This window comes from Pyxicephalus adspersus, chromosome 2, assembly GCF_032062135.1.
Source record: "Pyxicephalus adspersus chromosome 2, UCB_Pads_2.0, whole genome shotgun sequence".
Lineage (NCBI taxonomy): Eukaryota > Metazoa > Chordata > Amphibia > Anura > Pyxicephalidae > Pyxicephalus > Pyxicephalus adspersus.
In genome coordinates, this window is record NC_092859.1 from 13,058,072 (window position 1) to 13,078,169 (window position 20,098).

Genomic DNA, 20,098 nt, shown 5'->3' on the forward strand with positions numbered 1-20,098 from the left:
TATTCCTCACCCCCGAGGTACAGTTTCCCTCTTATTCTCTCACTGATGCAGAGCGTGGCACGGTGGCGTGGTGAGTTATGCTGGGTCTCATTACCATTGCTTATATTAATTATTTTTTATCTGAATGTTTTTGTTGTTGATAAAACATTAGCAGGAGAATTCTGTCCTTATGAGCTTACAATCTACTTTTCTTATTTTTGTGCAGAAGTTCCATTGGGATCCAGGACAATGGGCAAGCGCTGTGTGAAAAATATTTTGATCTCCTTCATGCTCATTTTATTGTTTGCAAATGGATATTTCTACTTTGAAAAAGAAAAACGGCTCGCTAATAGTTTGATTTTGCCTCAAGGAAACTCAAATGAAAGGAAAATACCCCCTGTAAACAATTTGACCTATCCAGCCTTTCGTCACCCTTTGGCTCCTCCTTACCCGTACCCGTACAAATTCCTCATCAACCAGAAAGATAAGTGTGAAAACCGGAACCCCTTTCTAGTCATACTGGTGATTGGCGAGTCCCATAATGTGGAGGCTAGACATGTAATTCGAGAAACATGGGGGAATGAGAGTAATTACGATGTTGATGTGGTGACAATCTTCTTGGTAGGGCTTCCAAAAATGTATCAGGACCGAATCCAGCTCCTGCTGGAGGAAGAAAGTGAAGCCTTTGGAGATATTGTCCAGCAAGACTTCATGGACACTTACTACAACCTAACACTAAAATCTTTAATGGGCATGGAATGGGTTGCTAAATTCTGCCCCACAGCTAGCTACGTGGTGAAAATTGATAATGATATGTTCCTCAATGTAGACTTCTTGGTGCATCAGCTTCTTCAGCCAAAGCTTCCAGTCCGTACCAACTATTTTACAGGGTACATAGTGAGAAATACAGGCCCGCTGAGAAGTAGAGCATACAAATGGTATGTACCTAAGGAAATTTACCCCAATGACACCTATCCGCCCTACTGTTCTGGGCCTGGCTATGTCTTTTCTGCAGATATGGCAAAAAAAATATATGATATATCTCAGGGGATTCGAGTTATCCCAATGGAAGACTCCTTTATGGGAATTTGCCTTCACAAGCTCAATATTTTGCCCACTAAGCCACCTCCGAATATATTCAATGGTCACCGGATAGATTATGATCGTTGTAAATTTACCAAGCTCGTTACAGTCCACCATTATGGAAAAAATGAGCTGAGGATGGTATGGACAGACTTTTGGACTAAAAAAACTTTAGGGTGTTTATAAAGGGCACATAAACATTTTACAACACAAGGATATTACAGCGCTGTATTTTCTTACCAAATGCTACAACTTTTGGTGCACTTGGTAAACCCCAACTGTTAGGTGTGCTAAAAAAGATAGCCATCCTGTAAAAGAAAAGAGAATATATTTACCCTTCTGGGAATGGCATGTAAATTTGTTTTTATCTTTAAGAATTTTGAGTGCTGAACAATACAACACCTAAGGGTGTGTCGGATAGCATGCCCCTGTATTGGTAACTGTGAATAGTAGCGGTGCTGGAGAGCCAAATATTTACCCTTTTCTTTTGCAGTTTGATTCTATGGCTTCTTTATCTATATTAATGGCATTGGGGTGGCTTTAAACCTGGACTTTTCCTTGTTTCCCTGTCCTAACTGGGTTTCAAATATTGTGATAACATGTACATACCCAACATGATATAATGATTTCTACAGGGAGAAAAAACTCCTTGACTGTACAATCTATAGGCATGTGCCTAATATTAAACCCATGTCTTAATATAAATTATTATTAATATGATGTTTAACACTGTATGTATACTGTAAATCATGACATATAATGTCATGTACATGTAAATATGTAATTTATAATAGTAGACTCATTGGATAGGGGGGACGGGGGTCTCATGTTCTAAATAGCCCCCGTCCAGGGCCACTTAATTCAGATTCAAAAGATAAGAAGCTGCTCAGCAGAATCAAAAAAATGCTGCTATTACTATGTTAACCATTTACATTCCATAACACATAGCACAAATTCTTGATAATTAGAGGATTACCTAAAGGTGACTGACCTCCCTCTATGGTAAATAAATTAGGTCTGTACCTGAGGAGCGCAGTGACGTAGGGGGATGGTGGATATGACCGGGTGTGCAGGGAAGGCGGACTCAAAAAGTGTAAAGATGGAAAGGGGGAGGAACTGGGTGAAAAAGGATAGGGAATGAAAGGTGATAAAGGAGGAGGTGAATAAAAAAGGTCAGTCCGGTAGGAGAAATGGAACAGCACTCCCTATTGTTACTGTTTTTAGGTTTGTGGTTGGGGTCCTTGGGAACAATATGGTAGGGAACTGTTGTGGGGGTGGGAGGACCTGCCTTAGGTGTAGCTCCTCCTGAGGTAGTGGTGAAAATGACAGCAGGGGGTTGGTGAGCAGAGGGTCTGCCGGATTGGTACACAAGGTGGGGACTGTGCACCTGGGAGCAGGAGGATCAGTCAAAGGGGCGCATCCAAAAAAAAAAAAGGGATGTGGCTGATTAAGGTAACATCCCTGAGGACCTACAAACAGAAAAGGGAGTATGGAGACTTAAAGGGGTGGAAAATTGTGTTTATGGGATGTATATGGAAATTGTTGTATAATGTTTAAGTGACAAAAGAGTTGTATTTGATAAACGGCGGAAGAGGCCAATTTCTTCCAAACAAGTGGTCTGTGATTCATTAGGATTGAACAAGTAAAGAGTGGAAGAAAGAAAAGGGGAGGTGACATCAACGCTTCCAGGTCAAGCACCAATACAAGGATCCTAGATAACTTTACAACTGAATAATCTACCCTCACCAGCAGAGTTTCAGCAATTGCCAACAGGATAGCTCTCCATGGTCAGTTCACAAAGGCATTTTGTGTGGTATTATTATTACTTTAAATTATTACTATAAAGCATTTTAAATGCAATATACAATACTGTTGCATTTCATTGTGTTATTTTCACAAATATTATCTCTCAGGGTGTTGCTCTTTAAATAGTAAATGTAGTGCTTTGTTTTTTACTTATTATGGTCATCTAAAGGACTAAAGGATACATTTCACAGGGGCACAGTCATATGGGGGCTGTTGCAACAAGGTGGAAATTGAAGAATTGTCTAAAACTTTGTATGCTGTAGCATTATCAGCGACCTTCAATGGACACGTCTGAACTCTATAATGTGGCAAATCCAAACGCTTTGGGACATATAGTAGATGTGGTGGTCAGATGTCTACAAATGGTTGACCATATGGTATAGTGTCAGTACACAAAGGGCTTTATTTACTGTATAAAGCAGGGAATGTGACATTCCCTCAAACAATTCCCTGGTGGAGAATTTCCAGGTCTACGTGTTTCAATGGCAGTAACTTATTCTTCACCAGATAATGTTTAAGGGAATGTAATTTTTTTAAATAGAGCCTAAGAAGACTTATTCCAATGAATACCTAACAGGAATGAACAATTTTTCCTAATGTAAATGTCATTTATTGTTAATACGATCATTTATACATTGTTATAGTATTAGAAAAGTCTAAACTAAATCACCATTAGCAAATAAATGTCATTAAAGCAGAAATAAAGTTAAACAATAAAAATCGTAAGCAGGTTTGTTCTTCATTGCATAATAAACAGGCAATATCCCTTCTGTAATAAAATAAACTTACCATTCTGATTGCAAGTTTTACCTTGGATCACCTGCTCCATTGCCAGCATCCTTACCCAGGGCTTTTCAGGATCTTTGCCCCCCTTGGTTAAAAATTGCAATCTTATGTTTTTTTTTTTTTTTTACCTCGATTTACACTTTGAGGTGTAGCTCACATGGACAGTCTCTGGTCATTTCCAGGTGGCTTCCAGCAACCAGCAACCTCTGGCAGCTGCCATGCTCCAGGTGTATTAATTGCAGGTGACAGGAGGTTATCACCATTCTTTCTCTAAAACAGGGATCGTCAAACTCCGGCCTTCAAATACAGCCTAGCCAGTAGTCCATTCTGGCCTAACACCCCCCTGGTCGATCCAGCCTAATTCCGGCCGAGAGGGGTCAGCAACCTGTATCTCCGGAGCCGCATGTGGGGGTAAGGGAACATTCCCTCTTCTCTCTATCTATTGCAGAGGAGAGGGATTTCCCTTCAGGGGCGTTCCTGGTGGGGGCGGAGCCATCTGTGTGGGACTCGAGTGAGAGAGATACCAGTGCACAAGATGCTGCTGGAATTGTCCACCTGATTAATTAAAGCTCCCCAATACTGGGGAATGTAGACTTTCATGTGAGAACCTGAGTGATCAGGCAAACCTATTATTTTGCAAATGTTTTTAACCATTGACCAAGTCCATTCTAGGTTTGCTGGATCACCCAGGTCCCATGATAGTCTATCTTTAATAAATTGAGCCCTCTGTGTGTACCAACTGAAAAAACTATGGATTACCCTTGGTAACTATTCACCTTAACTTTCAAAATCAATCCAATGTAAAAATAAATATAGAATATTACCATTTACACTTCAAATTCACAATATTCCAAGCATACCACAAGTGTATTAAAAAAACAAAAACATTTGTAAAACATTGAAACATATAAAATGTGAATTAACAATAATATATATACTAGCTTACTAAACAGGACCTCACAAACAAAACCTTATTACTACTGCCCTCTAATGCAGGGGTCCCCAACCCTGTCTGCCGTTCTGGCCGGTGCACCCCCTAGCGGGATCAGGTCACCAGTCAGAGCCACGGACCATAACTGCCGTACACATCGCAAGTTCAGGGCAATGACCGGGTTGTGTCTCTGGACACACTCCCACTTTCCCATTGCAGGCTCAGTCTTGTCATTGGAGGGTGGGCAGGTTATGGCATCATGACTTCACTAATGGGGAAGTTGAGTGACACAAAGCTCCCTGCCCATGCGCAGTCCAGGGTTCATGGGATTAGTGGTCCGCAAGCTCCAAAAGGTTGGGGACCACTGCTCTAATGAATATCTGTCTGTTATATAGAAGAATATTGTACCGTGTCAACTACTGAATGAAGTGTCCAGCCAAAAATTCTTACTTATTTTTGTATAGAGCAAAAAACGATTAAATATATTTCATTTTTTTGCTGTCTGGACCCCACTAGGTAGATTTATCAGTCCTAAGGACACAACAGAAATTAGAGAAAATCTCTCGAAAGTCAATTAATACCCATCCCAGAGAGCTGTCCTTATTGGAGGATTTTCCTTTACCCATTGCAACGTAAAATATTGAAATCACCCTAATGATCTATCTTTATGTCACCAGGATAAAAATAAAGGGGGTTAATCTCCCCAATAGTGACACAGACAGCAATACAAACTTGGTAGAAAGGCCAACCTGTTTCTCTATTCAAAACTAAAAAAATAAATTTGCCTATGACCGCAGCCAACACGCTTTCCACCAAAAGGGTGTAACAAACACAGGTCTTTATGGGAATAACTAAAAAAACAGCTTCTTTTCAGCAAATCAGGGAATATAAACAAAATAGAAAATGTCTTACTTCAGCCTAGTTGTGTAAATGTCCATAGTTCATCAGATTGTCTCCACGATAAGGAGGAGTCCAACACACGTTTCTCGTGAGGGTCCAATCACCAGCCTGGGGTTTCCACAGTCTATAAATCAACAAAATCAAGTCAGCATCAACAGCTTCCTATGTAACAGCAACACCACTTCTTAGCTTGATTTCCCCCACAAGTTTGTTTGCAGGCCACTTCCTGCGATTCTCCTTCCTCTCCCTTTTCCACACCTGTGCCCTTATGGGATTCCCACCTTCCTGGGCAGGTGCGACTCCTGGTGTGCACTCAGATGGACTGGAGAGGCCCACCCAATCCTTCCCCTTCAGTCGGAGTCCGGGTCCCGTGACAACTAGTGTAATGCAGCAATATAGTTGCCTAACCGAAAAATAATCCCGGACTCCTTTCCCAACACACCAGTTTAAAGGAACCAGCGTCCATATATAGGGGAAATGTACCTTCTATCCAGGATCCAACCCGGCATCATATCACAGCATATATCCCAGCATACATAGCATTATAGTTCCCAAGATGATTCTAGATGTATGTGGGTTGCAGAACCATTTTCAGAACTTTACCAAGTTTAATGAATAGATCTAAGTTATCCTAAAGGCTTGAAACATTAAAATTTTACCTAATAAAGACTATCACTTGGATACAGCTTGTTCAGACTGGCAGCAAGAACAGCTGCAACTCCTGGCAGCTGGCACCCTGCTAACCAATTGGCTCACTGCTGCTTCCATTGGTTCTTTACGGGCAGTCAGAAATGAGACCCTGGAATTCTCAAACCAAATCTCCCCTTTCTACATCTCCCTCTTTCCTCATTCTTTTTCTATTTCTCACAAAGACAAGATCACTATTATTGTCATGTATCTTCATTGTTCCATATTGATATTTCTTTGTTTGTTGTATCAGCGTGTTTCACTATTTGTTATTTAAAATTAAATAATATAAAATTACTATTTTTTTGTATGCTTTTTTATTCCAAGTTTGGGTATTGCCAATTAATAAAGATTTAAACATAAACATTCAAAAATAGCTCCCTTTTCACAGATTCTTAAGCTGTCACACTTATATGGACTCACCCAATACTTTGTGTGGCAATACATTACAACCACAACTGTGATGTTTAATAAAATATTTGGCCTGATTGTTATTATTGGTATTGGTTATTTCTAATTACCCCTAAATAACAATTTATTCTGTCTTCCAGATGGTGTGAAGTCCTTCCAAGATGTTGGGCATTACAGGGACCACATTTAAAAAAAATAACATTCTTGTTGTTACAAATTAAGTAAATTGTAAAAAATGGAATTTTATGTTTACATCTTTTTGTCACAATGTGTTCCAATCACACATGTGCTAGAGAACAAGACTAGAAGCTACACATGGCCAAACAGCTATCCAGCTTTTTTCAGTTCTACTTCAACATTACTTGGAACTATTTCAGCATATTTAGGATCCCCAATAAAATAAGTGGTTGATTAAGTGCAATGTATTACTAATTGCACCAAATCACACTTTAAGCTGTAGTAAAAGTATAGAAAGCAGGAGACCCCATCTGACAAAACTTGAAAAAATCCACAAATTATGCAGTAGTAGTGAGTCCCCATGAGAAGCCTGCCTGTCTACGTCATCCATTTCTTACACCAGACAGGTCATGTCATAAAGGACGTTTTATTGAGCTTCCCCCTAACACCATTGTGACCACAGACAACTATTCTTAAATGGTCCTTTTAACTCAATTGGATGGCCTTTCCTCATCTTGGAAACTGGCACAGGTTTTTATTGGGGTAGTTCTGACCAGGGATCATTTTTTTTTTACAAATTCCAGGCCAATCTTTGCAAGGCTCTGGATATTCAATGCTCTACGCCATTAGCTTGTCTCTCTCAGACCAATGATCAAACAGAACATGCTAATCAGACCTTGCAGTACCCTTTGTTCCTTTACAACTCATGTTGTACAAGGCTGGCCTTGTAACTTTTTGATAAATTCCCTCACAACAACTCTGTCCATTCTTCTAACTTATCCCAATGTTCTCCCAGACTTGCTCAGGAATTCTGGTTCCCCTCACAGCTCAAGACCTTGTGGACCTTGTGGCTACTACTCTGCTCCAATTTGGAAGTAGCTCAGAAAAGTTGATAAAAATTTGCAGATGGTAAAAGTTCAAACTTTCCTTCTTTGTCAGCGAGTGCTGAAGTAAAACAGCAAACCTTGGGATCCATGACCCATCCAAGAAACGAGGGCCTAGATTCAATGAACCTATTTCAATTATTATATTCCAACTAACCCAATACATCAGAACCCACCAGATCACATCTCCTTGCTAAAACCTCATCCTCCTGGTGCCCACCTTACATCCAAGGTACCTCTTGGGATGGTGGATGGAACTGAACAATTTTAGATTTAACCCATTTTGGATGCTCAAGGGGTAACAATTCCTGATCAAATGGAGGGGGTGAGGAACTGAGGACAACTTGAGGGAACCAGCTAATAATGTCTATTCTCCATGCCTGGTTAAAAATGCTTTAAAACATCTTCCTGAAAAAACCTATTTTATCAGGAGTCCTCTGTTACAAGGGGGGCAATGACAGCCTTGAACATTTTACATTAGAATATACTGATCCGCTAACTGCAGCCCCCATTCGTTCCCCATAGATGACACTTTGCACCACAACCCTTGGATGCATAATTTAAGACAGCGATTCTCAACTAGGGTTCCTCCAGAGGTTTCTAGGGGTTCTTTAAGCAATGAGAAATTTGTATCTCACATGTCAGTTTAAGTGAAACAAATGATCTTTTTGGCCATCTGTAAGAGTGGCATTCTTTACAATGGCCAACAATGTAAGAGGAATTTATCACAGTGACCACCACACTAATATACTGTGAGCTGTAATAGTGGGGGTTTCCTGAAGATCAAAAAGTTATTTTAAGGATTCTGCCATGTTATAAAGGTCAAGAAAAAACTGCAGAGGTAGGAAAAAGCTGTGAAACAGTAAACCTGAAACCTGCAATGTCACCAGTCACAACGGGAGGGAGATCCTCCTGTTGTACGGACAGGTGTGGTGATCAGGTGTCTGTATACACTTTGTTCTCACAAGCTTCCTTGCTGGATGTTGACCTTCGATCGGCCCATTCCTGAGATCTGTGATTTCCTATATTTGCTCTGGATCTGGACTAAAGATGGTCTAAGAAATTTTAGAATAGTATTTTGATAATTATTCCCAAAAATTGTATTTGACTTTTAGGCAAGAAGTCTATTAATGGGTTAATTAATAGACTTAGTTTAGGTTGTTAAAGTCAATTTTGTCAAAATTTGATGTTAACGTGGAAGTAGGAATAGACATTTTACTAATGTAGACTATTGCAAGGTACAGACTTTTTACGTTAATTGCAAAGCCTCTGAACATAGTATTGTCCCCATAATCGCTGGGGTGTCAAGGGTGCCTGTAGAAGCATTTCCCAAAAATTTTAGGTCTGAGGGACAAAACACAATTAGATATCAATCAAGAGGTTAATTATCATCAGAATGCCACTCATTAGCATCCCAATGCTTGCAGGTACAATAGATTTGTGTCCTAAGTCATCAGAAACATTCCCGTAAATGTGACTTTTTCACGTAGTTATTCATTTCACTTCAGAAACATCTATTGGACTGTAATATGCTGGAATACTGTTGTAGTATAGAAGAATGTACCGCAAATTGTGGTGACATTTATGTTGTAAGAAGGGTTAAAACAATTTTAAATTACAAAAAAAACAAAAAAAAAAACAAAAAAGGAGTTTATTTGAATCTGGAAGCTCCTTTTAATTAGGAGGTCCTCAGTTATCCATCCCACCCGCTTACTATGGGGAACGAGCACAGGGTTACATAGCACCTCTTACCCAATCCAAGAAAGGGTGAAAAATGCCAAAAGCTCGGCCCAGATGGGTGAAGCTCCCATAGATATGTTCAGCCAATCAGAAAAGGAGGTAGTCAAGGACAGCTTTCCTTAGCTAATCTCTTCCAGGATAGGTTCTACACAATGGCAGCTGGGCGGAGCTCCTGTCATTGTGCAGCAAGGAGCAGCTGATGCTGGATTAATCTTCATTGTGTGCTATTTGGGCAACCCCAGACCCTGGTAGCTTTCTACTGAACAATGACAGGAGCTCCGCGAAAGTTGACCTGTCATTGTGTGGAACTATTTTTTTTTTTAGAGCAAATTCAAATAAACTCAATATAACTCAATATCACCTTCAAATCAAATGTTCTGTTGCAATCTCAGCTAGTTGAATATTCTACATTCGTTCTCACTTCTGACCTTTAGCTTTTTTTCTTCTTTGGCTCTTGACCCTGAGCTTCGACCTCTGACATTACTCATTTGACTCCCAACAATTCTCTGATTTGCTCCTGCTTGCAACGTCCACTTACCCTGCATGTGTGCAGACTGTGGGCCATGACCTTGTACCTTTTAGCAGCACAAACACCTCGGACATAACAGACTGGCAAGATACAATCTAGTGCATCAGCAATGACAATACTGATAGACATGCTTTTTGCTACGTTGCTTCGTCCCATAGTAATGCAAGCAGGTACAGCCTTTTTGAGAGTGGCAACTCTGATCTGAACTCATGAACAGAGCAGTATCATTGTCACCCCATTCCAAAAAAATTGTATTAGGTGAAGTTCACCAATAAGGACATTGCAGACGCCTATAGGGATCTACTAAGAGCAGATACATTTTTAATTTAGTATTACCTCTTGCAGTCTATGAAGAAGCAGAACAAGCATCCAGTGCAGAGTGACAGAAAAGTGAGCCTATTGCCTTGTTGCTTCTCCTTTTACTGTCCAGTACCTAACTGGGGGTAGGTCCTGAGCTACCTGGGAAATAGGTAAATAATGTTGGCCATTAATTTCAGGATATCTAGCAACAAAACACACTTCAGAAATCTTTAGATTAAAGGTAAATATTTTAGAAACACTGGCTTTATCTTTTATTGGGATATTCATACTTTTGACTGCAATTTTTCTTAAAATAAATATAGAAATGACACTCTGGCTATTTTGTGCTCATAAAAACCTCCTAAGCCTTTAATGCCTAAAGTACAAAAAAGCAAAACATGCCTTTAAAGCAATCGGAAATCAGTACCCCAGAGGTATTCATTCACTATTCACTGCAATTTTTCTTTATCTCTTGATCCTTTTAGTGCCAGGAGTAAAAGTTTCGGTAGTTTTGGGTATAGGGAAGCATGTGGTGCCCTCCATGTGACAACACCTTCACACAGGGAGTTCATAGGTCCATGGTGACTTGTGGCTTACATAAGACTTTTCATTGTGCTTGATGGATTATTCCCAGGGAGTGAAAGGAAAGTTAGTATATGTCCATAGAATGAGGAAAAGTAAATGTGTTGCTTTGCATGGGTAAAATGCAGGCTTGCTTTAAACATTGACAAATCTCTATAAGTGCAGAGAGAGCTTTTTTTGTTTGCTAAGATTATAAAATAATTCCCATAGACTGTATAATTATTCTCCACTCATCAAGCTGTGAAACAGGTACACACAGCGTGGTTTGGGTTTATATATTTTGCAGCTATTTTAAGCCGATCTCCAGGCAAACCCCCTCCCACACCAATTCTCAGGCCCATACTGATCGTTGACGTAAAAACCCACTTAATGCCACAGCCCCGTGTCTTCTGATTTCTTCTTTACAGAGCTGGTCACCATCTCTGGGAGTTCACATTGCTGCCTAAACAGAGATAGAGGAAGTTACAGAGCAAACCTTGCAGAGTGCTATAAAGAACTCACTCACTCATAGGTCTCCAACCGTTGCCTGAATTGCTCCTTTCATGGTTTATCATATCTCCTGGGAAATGCCATCTCATGATTTATGACGATTGCACATTTATGGAGAATTACTCATAACATTTGGCTTACACAGTAGGCAGCACAGTACCAGTTCCAACAAACAACAGACTTTTGTCTGGGTTTCTTCCATTTGACAGATAAGAGGTTGCCTACAAAATAAACCTAGACAAACAGTAGTTAGTAACTGGCTACCTCACTTTAAGTCCTCCACTAACTAAAAAGAAACAAATTACAGATCTTTGGTACAGAACGACCACAGCAGCTTGCAGGTAGCCTTATTCCTGGAGCTTAGTTCCCTGTGCATTTGGGAAACCTGTCACCTTCCGTCACCAAGCTTTTGATTGTCTTGGTTTATTGGATTTTCTTTTGGCAATCTTTTCTTTTTTAAATAAAAAATTCCCAGATATGCGTCTTCTGCTTGTTGGGCCCTCAGACCAAGACCTGAATAAGGATTAAGTGGCCAAGGAACCTTATCAACCCTTCCTTGGCCAACGTCAGGACCCTTCAATGCCAGTTTTTACCAAAAGCCTTCTGTTCTGACAAAACCCCTATTGATTTTTCCTGGAGCCCAAAATGATTATTGCCTTAGTCTAGGCCATTGTTTCTCAACCAGGGATCCAAAGAATCTTGGAGTTCCTCCAGAGGTTACTAGAGGTTCCTTAAGCAATGGATATTTTGTGCCACCTGGGTTAGTTTAACTGACCCCAATGATCCTTTTGGATATCTGTAAGGGTGACATTGTTTCCACTAGACAAGAAATGTAAGAGACATTCTTCCAACTGACCACCACACCAAAATACTTTGAGCTGTGAATATAATAATTATAGCAGGGGTACCTTTAGACCCGAAAGTTATTTCTATGGTACACCCCCCCCCCTCCCCCATACCATGGGACTCATAGGGAGTACCATCTACATTTATTAGGTACATTTTTTAGGGGCAATGGTTATCTGAACATTACTGTAAAAATCCAGTCATTCTTTAAAGTATATGTACTGCAAAACTGTTAAACGGTTTGGATAGTGTGGGAAAATGTTGGACCTTCTACCAAGATGTTACTGCTCTCAGTGATCCCTGTAGGGCAGATTCACCTCTCCATTGGTCCTGATTACTATTGTCATAAAAAGTAAAAAGTAAAGGGAAACCTAAAATTTAGGTATACTAGGTCTTTGATGGAATTTCTCTTGGAGAGAAATGGAGGATTTCCCTGCAAAGGGTATTTTTTCCAGGGAATACTTCCAAATTACCCCACTTTGTGCCTAGGCAGTGAGGCACTGCATGTGTTACCACAATGCATGATAATGTGTATGAAATTTGTAGACCTGCAGCAGTGAAGTTCATTATGAATGGCATGGCATTCATAGCTTGGCAGTGGACCTGCGTCACAACATAGGTAACTCACCAACATATGGTTATAACTAAAATATAAATGAGCTATCTTTGGTGTGCTGCTGTGCTTTGGGCAGCCCATTCAAACAGGCACACATCCTGACTGCCATTAACCAGGGCTAAACATTAGAAAATAAATATTTGCAGCACCGAGAAACGAAGAACAGGGGCTTTAAAAAGTTGTGAATGCAGGTGTACAGTCTGAAACAAGCAGAGAAAAATCATTTGATTGATGGCAAGTAAAATGAATTTCTTTGTTGTGATCTCAACATGTAGAACACTAAGCTGTGCATTAGAGATGGATGAAATGACAGCATGTCCTAAAAAGTCCTGGGAGAAAAGTAGCATTCACAGGTGCCTATTGAGAGTTGCTCAACCCGTTACAGAGTAGAGCTGTCAATGTCTGGATTTTAGCCAGAACTATAAAGTAACAAAATATTCATCCCCTGCAGGTGCAAAAACAACAAGGTACAAAGCATCCAGCAGGAGATGTAAATTCTATTGATAGCAATTGGATCAGATTTTGATGAATCGCCACATCAGAGACATTCTAATTGGCCAGCAATAGCAATGAGTTCGGTTCTAACTGGGTTGTGCACTGGATCAGATCAAATTATGGTATCCAAACACTCATAGGGATGAGGATTGGGTTTGCTGTTACAATGGGTTTGCTGCAAAACCTGAGGGATTGAAATTTACAAAAAAGAGTGATTAGTGTGGGATTTGTGAGCAATATCAGGTCTGTAAAATGATTGTAGTAAATGGCTTTATATATTCATTACAAATAATTCTTATTGGATTGCAGTTCAGTGGTTCATGTTTTAGGTGCCATGTTTCCAAAAAGCTTTCCTGACAACCTATCTAAAGTTCATAATTTGTTGATACCTTAGCTACCTATTCCTATTAATTGGAGTCTTTTATGACTGTTATTCTGGGTTAATTAGAGAACATGAGATTTGTGTACATCCCATTTAAGAGATGCCTTTTATCACAGCAGCCCAATATATCCAAGGTGTAAAAACACGGTGCACCCAATACACCCCAGGTATACTGTAACCCACTACAATATCATCATTTACCTAATTTTAAATTAACTTTAAGCTATGACCCTTAGGAATAATGTCCTAAAAACACATGAGCTGAAGGACAGTGCCTAAAAGTAATCAGGCAGAATCGGCTACAATGTAACATCAAAAACAAGACAGATGTTTAGCTAAAAATGCCCAACAGCAAGATGGCAGTTTATTGTATTCATGTATAATAATATAAAATGCCCAAAAAAGGTGCCAATTAAATGTTAAAGGTGAATGTTCTGGGCAAATTGGCAACTCTGGCACTGCATTTTCTAAACAAGCACAGGCAGCCCTTTTTAATGGGTATTTTTATTTTTGGCAAAGAACAGAGGGGTGAAAGGAGAAGGAATAGCAAAGGTAGAAGATAGAAATGTTGGCAGAAACATAATAATTCTAGAGGCTCTGCCAATGGTTGCTTGACCAGGGCGGGGACAGACTTACCAGGTAAAAATAATAAAGATGATTGAAGTTAATTAGTATTCTCATTCCCACAAATAGATCATGGCTTGGATTTGAATGGAGTTGGGGATTTGTGTTTGCTTGATCAAGGCAGGGAAATAATAAATAGTAATTTATTGAAGTGATAGCAGATAGAAATATGTTAATGTGTAATGAGTGCAGGGTGGGGTTCCTATGGGTGTAAACACATTAAAAAGGCTCTCGCCCAGTTACACATGTACAAAAACACAAACATTTTTTTCTACTGTGATCATTATCACTACCACTGAACTCATAACTTCTATATCCCACCAATCTTTACACCAATCACTTCTAAATTTGACTGCAATCACTACCCCCATCACATCTATATTCCCTGGCAATCACTAATCCAATGACTTCTATATCCTACTGCAAGCAATCTCATTTGCTATCCTCATGACTTCTATATACTACTGCAATCAATACCCTCATCTCTTTTTTATCCTATACTGCAATCACAGCCCCCCCACATCTAAAGCCTACAGCAATCACAGCCCCCATCTCTTCTATATTTGTTGGCAATCACTACCCTCATCTATTCGATATCCTACAGTAATCACAGCCCTATCTCTTCTATATCCTACCCCCATCTCTTCTATATCCTACTGCAATCACTGCCCCCATCTCTTCTATATCCTACTGCAACAGCCCTCATCTCTTTTTTATCCTACTGCAATCACTGCCTCCATCTCTTCTATATCCTACCGCAATCACTGCCCCATCTCTTCTATATCCTACTGCAATCACTGCCCCCATCTTCTATATCCTACTGCAATAACAGCCCTCATCTCTGTTTTATCCTACTCCAATCACTGCCCCCATCTATTCTATATCCTACTGCAATCACTTCCCTTCTTATCATTACTTTTTTATTACTGTAATCAATTCTCTCTCCCACATACTGTATTTATATTTTGATCAATTTAAATGCATGCACATGGTGCAGCTGAACATGCCCAAAAACATTAAAATGGCACAGAAGTACCCTTTGCATCCTGTTCTGATTAAAAATTTATTTGACTTGGTTTTTAAAAAATGATAACTCTAAAAATGCATTAATGTACCTTAAACACAGACGCAGAACAAAAGGTATATCTTTACTGTGCGCATTCCTATTCCTCATCAGAGAGTCAGAAAGTGTTATTCCATTGACAGAGAGGCAAATAGTATACATAGAGGTAGGTCATCAATAACAATCCATATAATATATTGACTTACAGGTTTCCTTTACTTAGGGTCTGCAACAAAAACTCGGAAAGGCATTACACCAATCCAGCAGTTATGAATTCAGAGATTACTACTCTTCTGCAGAAAGTTACATTGTTAGCTCATTGAGTCACATTTTCAATAAATATTTCATGATTTGAATATGAGTATAAATATGTATATTTCCAAATGAGAGTATAATTATCCCATACAGTCATGGGCACCAGAATTACCAGCTCTTCAGCTCATATCTAAGGCTTCATTAAGAAGGTCCAATACAATGTGTGCATAAGGTATTGTAAGAAGTCATGTTCTTTATGGAGAATGAGATTCATTATAGAAAGATTTCATTTTGAGTATTTGAGAATTTGTAGGAAGACCTAAACACTAATCTATAGATTGCTTTAGGAAACAGCTAAAAGAATATAACTGGGTATTAAAGTTTAGAAGGAATGGCAGCCGAGAATGTTGATCCAGGGAATTTCTGATTGCCTTAGGAAAACAGGAAAGATTTTTCCCCTATTGAAGTAAATTGAATCATGCGGTGTATTTTTTTTTTTACCTTTCTCTGGATCAACTGTGTATATAGGTTTCTATCAGAAATATTCAATTTTTTAGTATGTTTATTTATTTATTTCCCTAGGTGGTAGAACTGAATTGGTCTTTTTTTCGACTATCCAAGTACAAAATGAATAATAAAAAAACAAGGCCCTCTGCCTATATCTCTATTTGGTTTTTGGCCCATCATTATCACGGTTTTAAAGAATTATTTAGCTGTGAACCCTTAATAAATGACATTGTACATTGCAAAAGCCGCTGGGTAGCATTTCAAAGTGTTTTTTTTATATGTTGTTAATAAAAATTCTTTTCACTTTTGTTTTGTCCGTTGTTTTATCTCATTGCTACAATCTTCTGAAGTTGCTTTGGCTTTGGGTGCGTGGCCAAAATATTTATACCCTATATAGCTAGACGTACATATATTCACACTATCAGTATATTGTCCCAATAATTGCTATAAGTGCCAAAGCCTTTTAGTCCAAAAGTTGCACAATATTTAAAGAAAGGAGAAGGAGAGAAAGCAGGCTTTTTTGAGGGCACAAAGGAAATAGTAATGAATAAAAACAATATATTAGATCCATGACTTATATGAAGGTTTGTGATTTTCTTTGTTTCTTTCTTTTGTTTTATCAACAAATAGTGTGGATAAAGCACCCTACTTTAACATTCTGTAACATTGTTTTAATATTATCTTAATGTTTTTGTACTCCAATAAAAATTATATTGAATTTATATATAACTATTTCCTTTGTGCCCTGCTTTCTCTCCTCCTTCTCCTTTCATTTGGCTGCATGGAATTTACCAGTGAGAGATTTATTTTATTTCAATGGTGTTTTGTGCACTGACTAATATTTTTTTATTTGTATATCATGTGTATACAAAGTTATATCATTCCCTGTACCAGAGGGTAGATAGGATATTTGCTGAGTCTGAAGGACTGCATTAGGGAAAGTATATACAGTTTACATACAGATACAGTTTCACAATGCTTTGCAATTCTTTCTTTATAAGGCTGAGTTGTTCAGTGTTTAATGCTTGTAATCATTACTTATATATATTTATATATTCAATCTGGTTGACATCTGGATGATGACAGAGCCATTGGCACACCTTGATTCTGGTCCTATTCAGCTATTCTGTTGTAGATTTTCTGTTGCGCTTATGATCATTGTCCAGTTTCATGACCCAATTTTGGCTTTAGCTGCCCATCAGATGACCCCACTTTCTAAAATATTTTGGTATACAAAACAATTCCAGTCAACTCAAATAATGTAAGGTGTCCAGGTCCTGTGGCTTCCAAGCAAGCCCAAATCATCACCACTTCACCACCATGCTTTACAGTTGGTATGAGGTGTTTGTGCTGACATGCATTATGGCCAGATATCTCCATTTTGGATCTCCATTTTGGTTTATTCTGTTCAAAGTACATTTCCTTGAAGTTCCTGAAGTCTTGTGGTTTGTTCAGATGTAACTTTGCAAACACAGGCTGTTCTGCCATGTTTTTTTTTTTTTTTAGAGAGACGTGTCTTTCCCTTGGCATCCATTCCAAACAATCCGAGCTCTCTACGCCTTTTTCCATTTCTACTGCCAGGAACTTTTAACATTTACCATGCTAACAGAAGTCTATAGCAAAGATAAATGAGGAGGGGGGTACTAAATGAGCTCCAGTTATTCTCAATGTTAGTCACCATTATTCTGATTGTAATGAATGGTCCTGATTGTTCATTTATTGCTTGTGTATTGTCCCAATTGCCTCTTTGTTGTTCCTCATTTTACCACAAGTTCCCATTTGCTTTTTTGCTTGTGTATTGTCACATTTATCTATCGGTGTCATATTGCTACAATTACAAATGCATTCCTAGTGTATTTTCACTATTGCCCATGTATTGCCTTCAAATAAAAACAATTGCCCATTTTGAACCCTGCGTGTTCTATCAGTTTCTTGTTTGTTGTCCTTAAATTTTATCATTGCTGGTTTGTTGTCCATGTATCAGCAGAAACTTTTTTGTCTTCATTTTGCCAGCAATGTAAGTTTAGAGTATTATATTGGTGTATAATTTAACCTGTCACTAAAGAACTCTTGACCCCACCATTTTACCAGTGCTTTTACTTCACTGGGTGTGTGCTCAGTTTTACACGTCCTAAGAATTATATTTACTTAATATTTCCAAATATTGCTTATGCTACTGCAAAAAGGCTTTATTTCAGGTAAGAACATAAATGGCATGTGTAATCTCAAAAGTGCCCACTAGATGGAAGTGATGTTTTATTTGTATATTGCCTATTGTAATCTGAAATGTCCCCTTGTGTTCTAGCTGCTGTTACATTCCATTCCTATACATGAACAGTGTCCAGAATATCTTCCATGTTTGTCACTGGCATCCTTCATTTATTATACAAAACAGGTGAGGTTTAAACAGAATCTAAAGAAGCCACATTTTTCCCATTATCTATTTATAACCTTTACCAACACTTAAAATTTTCAGACAGTATATATATATAGCGCCAACATATTACAAAGCGCTGTACAATAAATAGTGGTTGCAAATGACAGACAGATACAGACAGTGATACAGGAGGAGGCGGGAACCCTGTCCAGAAAAACTTACGATCTATTAATATATAATTACCTGATCAAGGCTTCCTCATTTTCAATATAAACAAACTAAACTAGCAAGCAGGCAGATCAAATATATCTGCATAGCTACACTGACAAGCGCTGCATGCTTGCTAGTTTTGTTTGTCTTCGTTGAAAATGAGGAAGCCTTGATCCTTAACCACACTGTATACACAGAAGTGGATTATACCTGTCTCTACAAAGGAATTTGGCACTTGGCTGCGCTGCTGGGGGATCTGGGAGCCTGTCCCTATTTCTCATTCTTATACCAGCTCCAAGGAATCATGAGGAGGTAGTAGAAATGAAATATAATGTATCATTGTAACGTATCTCAACCTCCTGAGGAAGCAACTTATGTCTGTGAAACGCGTCGAGAAAGATTAGAGATTTTTAATAGATTACCTAGGAGCTTTTTAATTGGTAATATGTATATTTAGTAATATGAATAAAATATATTTTGAATTATGGTATCTTCCTTTAATGTCCCCATAGGAGTTTGTATGGTTCTGCAGAAGCATCAGAAAGAGAGGGCCAGTCTCATTTCTGGAGGACATTCAGCATCAAGTAGCCATTTCCTTTCACAGCTTGCCCCTCTCAGTTATTGGATATCAGTTCTTTCAATCATAGAGCATCACATGTGGGCATTCCATAGGGCTATCCACTATAAGGGGAACTAAACCTTTTTTTAAAAAAAAAAAAGCGACCAAGCACATCTTTTGTTTCAGAGGGTGCAGTCGATGTCCCTTCTGCAATAAAATAACCTTATCTGCCTGATCACAATGTTTTTAAATACACTCACCTGTACCGATTTTTGCATGGTGCTCCCATATTCTTCTTTCTCTTTCCTGATTCCAATGTTCAGCCATATTAATTGAATTCAATCAGTCCCAGCAGGCCTGGGGTATACCTGGCAGTTCCTGGCATCGTATGATAGACTGGACATGTGCAGATGAGCATTTTCATAAAAGAAGGTGGCGATCAGACAGGTAATAATACTTATTGCAGAAAAGACATTACCTATTACGATATGCACAATATATCACAATGCAATAATAAACCTGTGTGATCTCATTTTTTTTTTTTTTTTTTTTTTGCAGAGTTATGTATTTTGACATTTGCTGGACTTATTCCACCTACACCCTCTTCAGTACTAGTACAGTGTTGTTTTCAAGAAGCTTTGTACAAACTGCTTACCCCCAGCAATAATCTACTGCACGCAGAAACACATAAAATGATGATATCTCTATAATAAGGTATGAAAACAGGAAGGTTTTATATAACACTACAATAGTATAATAACATGTTAGTAAGCTTTTGCTTTAACCTTATATATATATTGGAAATCTTTCATATGCATTTTCTGTTATTACAATGGTTGCAACCTGTAACATTCCCTAGCTAAAGTGCTAGATATGGTGG

General features: G+C 38.7%; 1 protein-coding gene across 1 annotated transcript; it reads left to right on the forward strand.

Annotated features, from left to right (window-relative positions):
- The first annotated feature begins 248 nt into the window (after window positions 1-248).
- On the forward strand, window positions 249-2,837 carry LOC140324934 (beta-1,3-galactosyltransferase 2-like). Its single transcript, XM_072403052.1, has one exon. The coding sequence runs from the start codon at window positions 268-270 to the stop codon at window positions 1,246-1,248; it is 981 nt and encodes a 326-aa protein (XP_072259153.1). The 5' UTR covers window positions 249-267; the 3' UTR covers window positions 1,249-2,837.
- Window positions 2,838-20,098: the final 17,261 nt, after the last annotated feature.

Bases quoted from the DNA above. Each gene is read 5' to 3' on its own strand.
- LOC140324934 (XM_072403052.1), top strand. From the start codon at position 268: ATGCTCATTTTATTGTTTGCAAATGGATATTTCTACTTTGAAAAAGAA.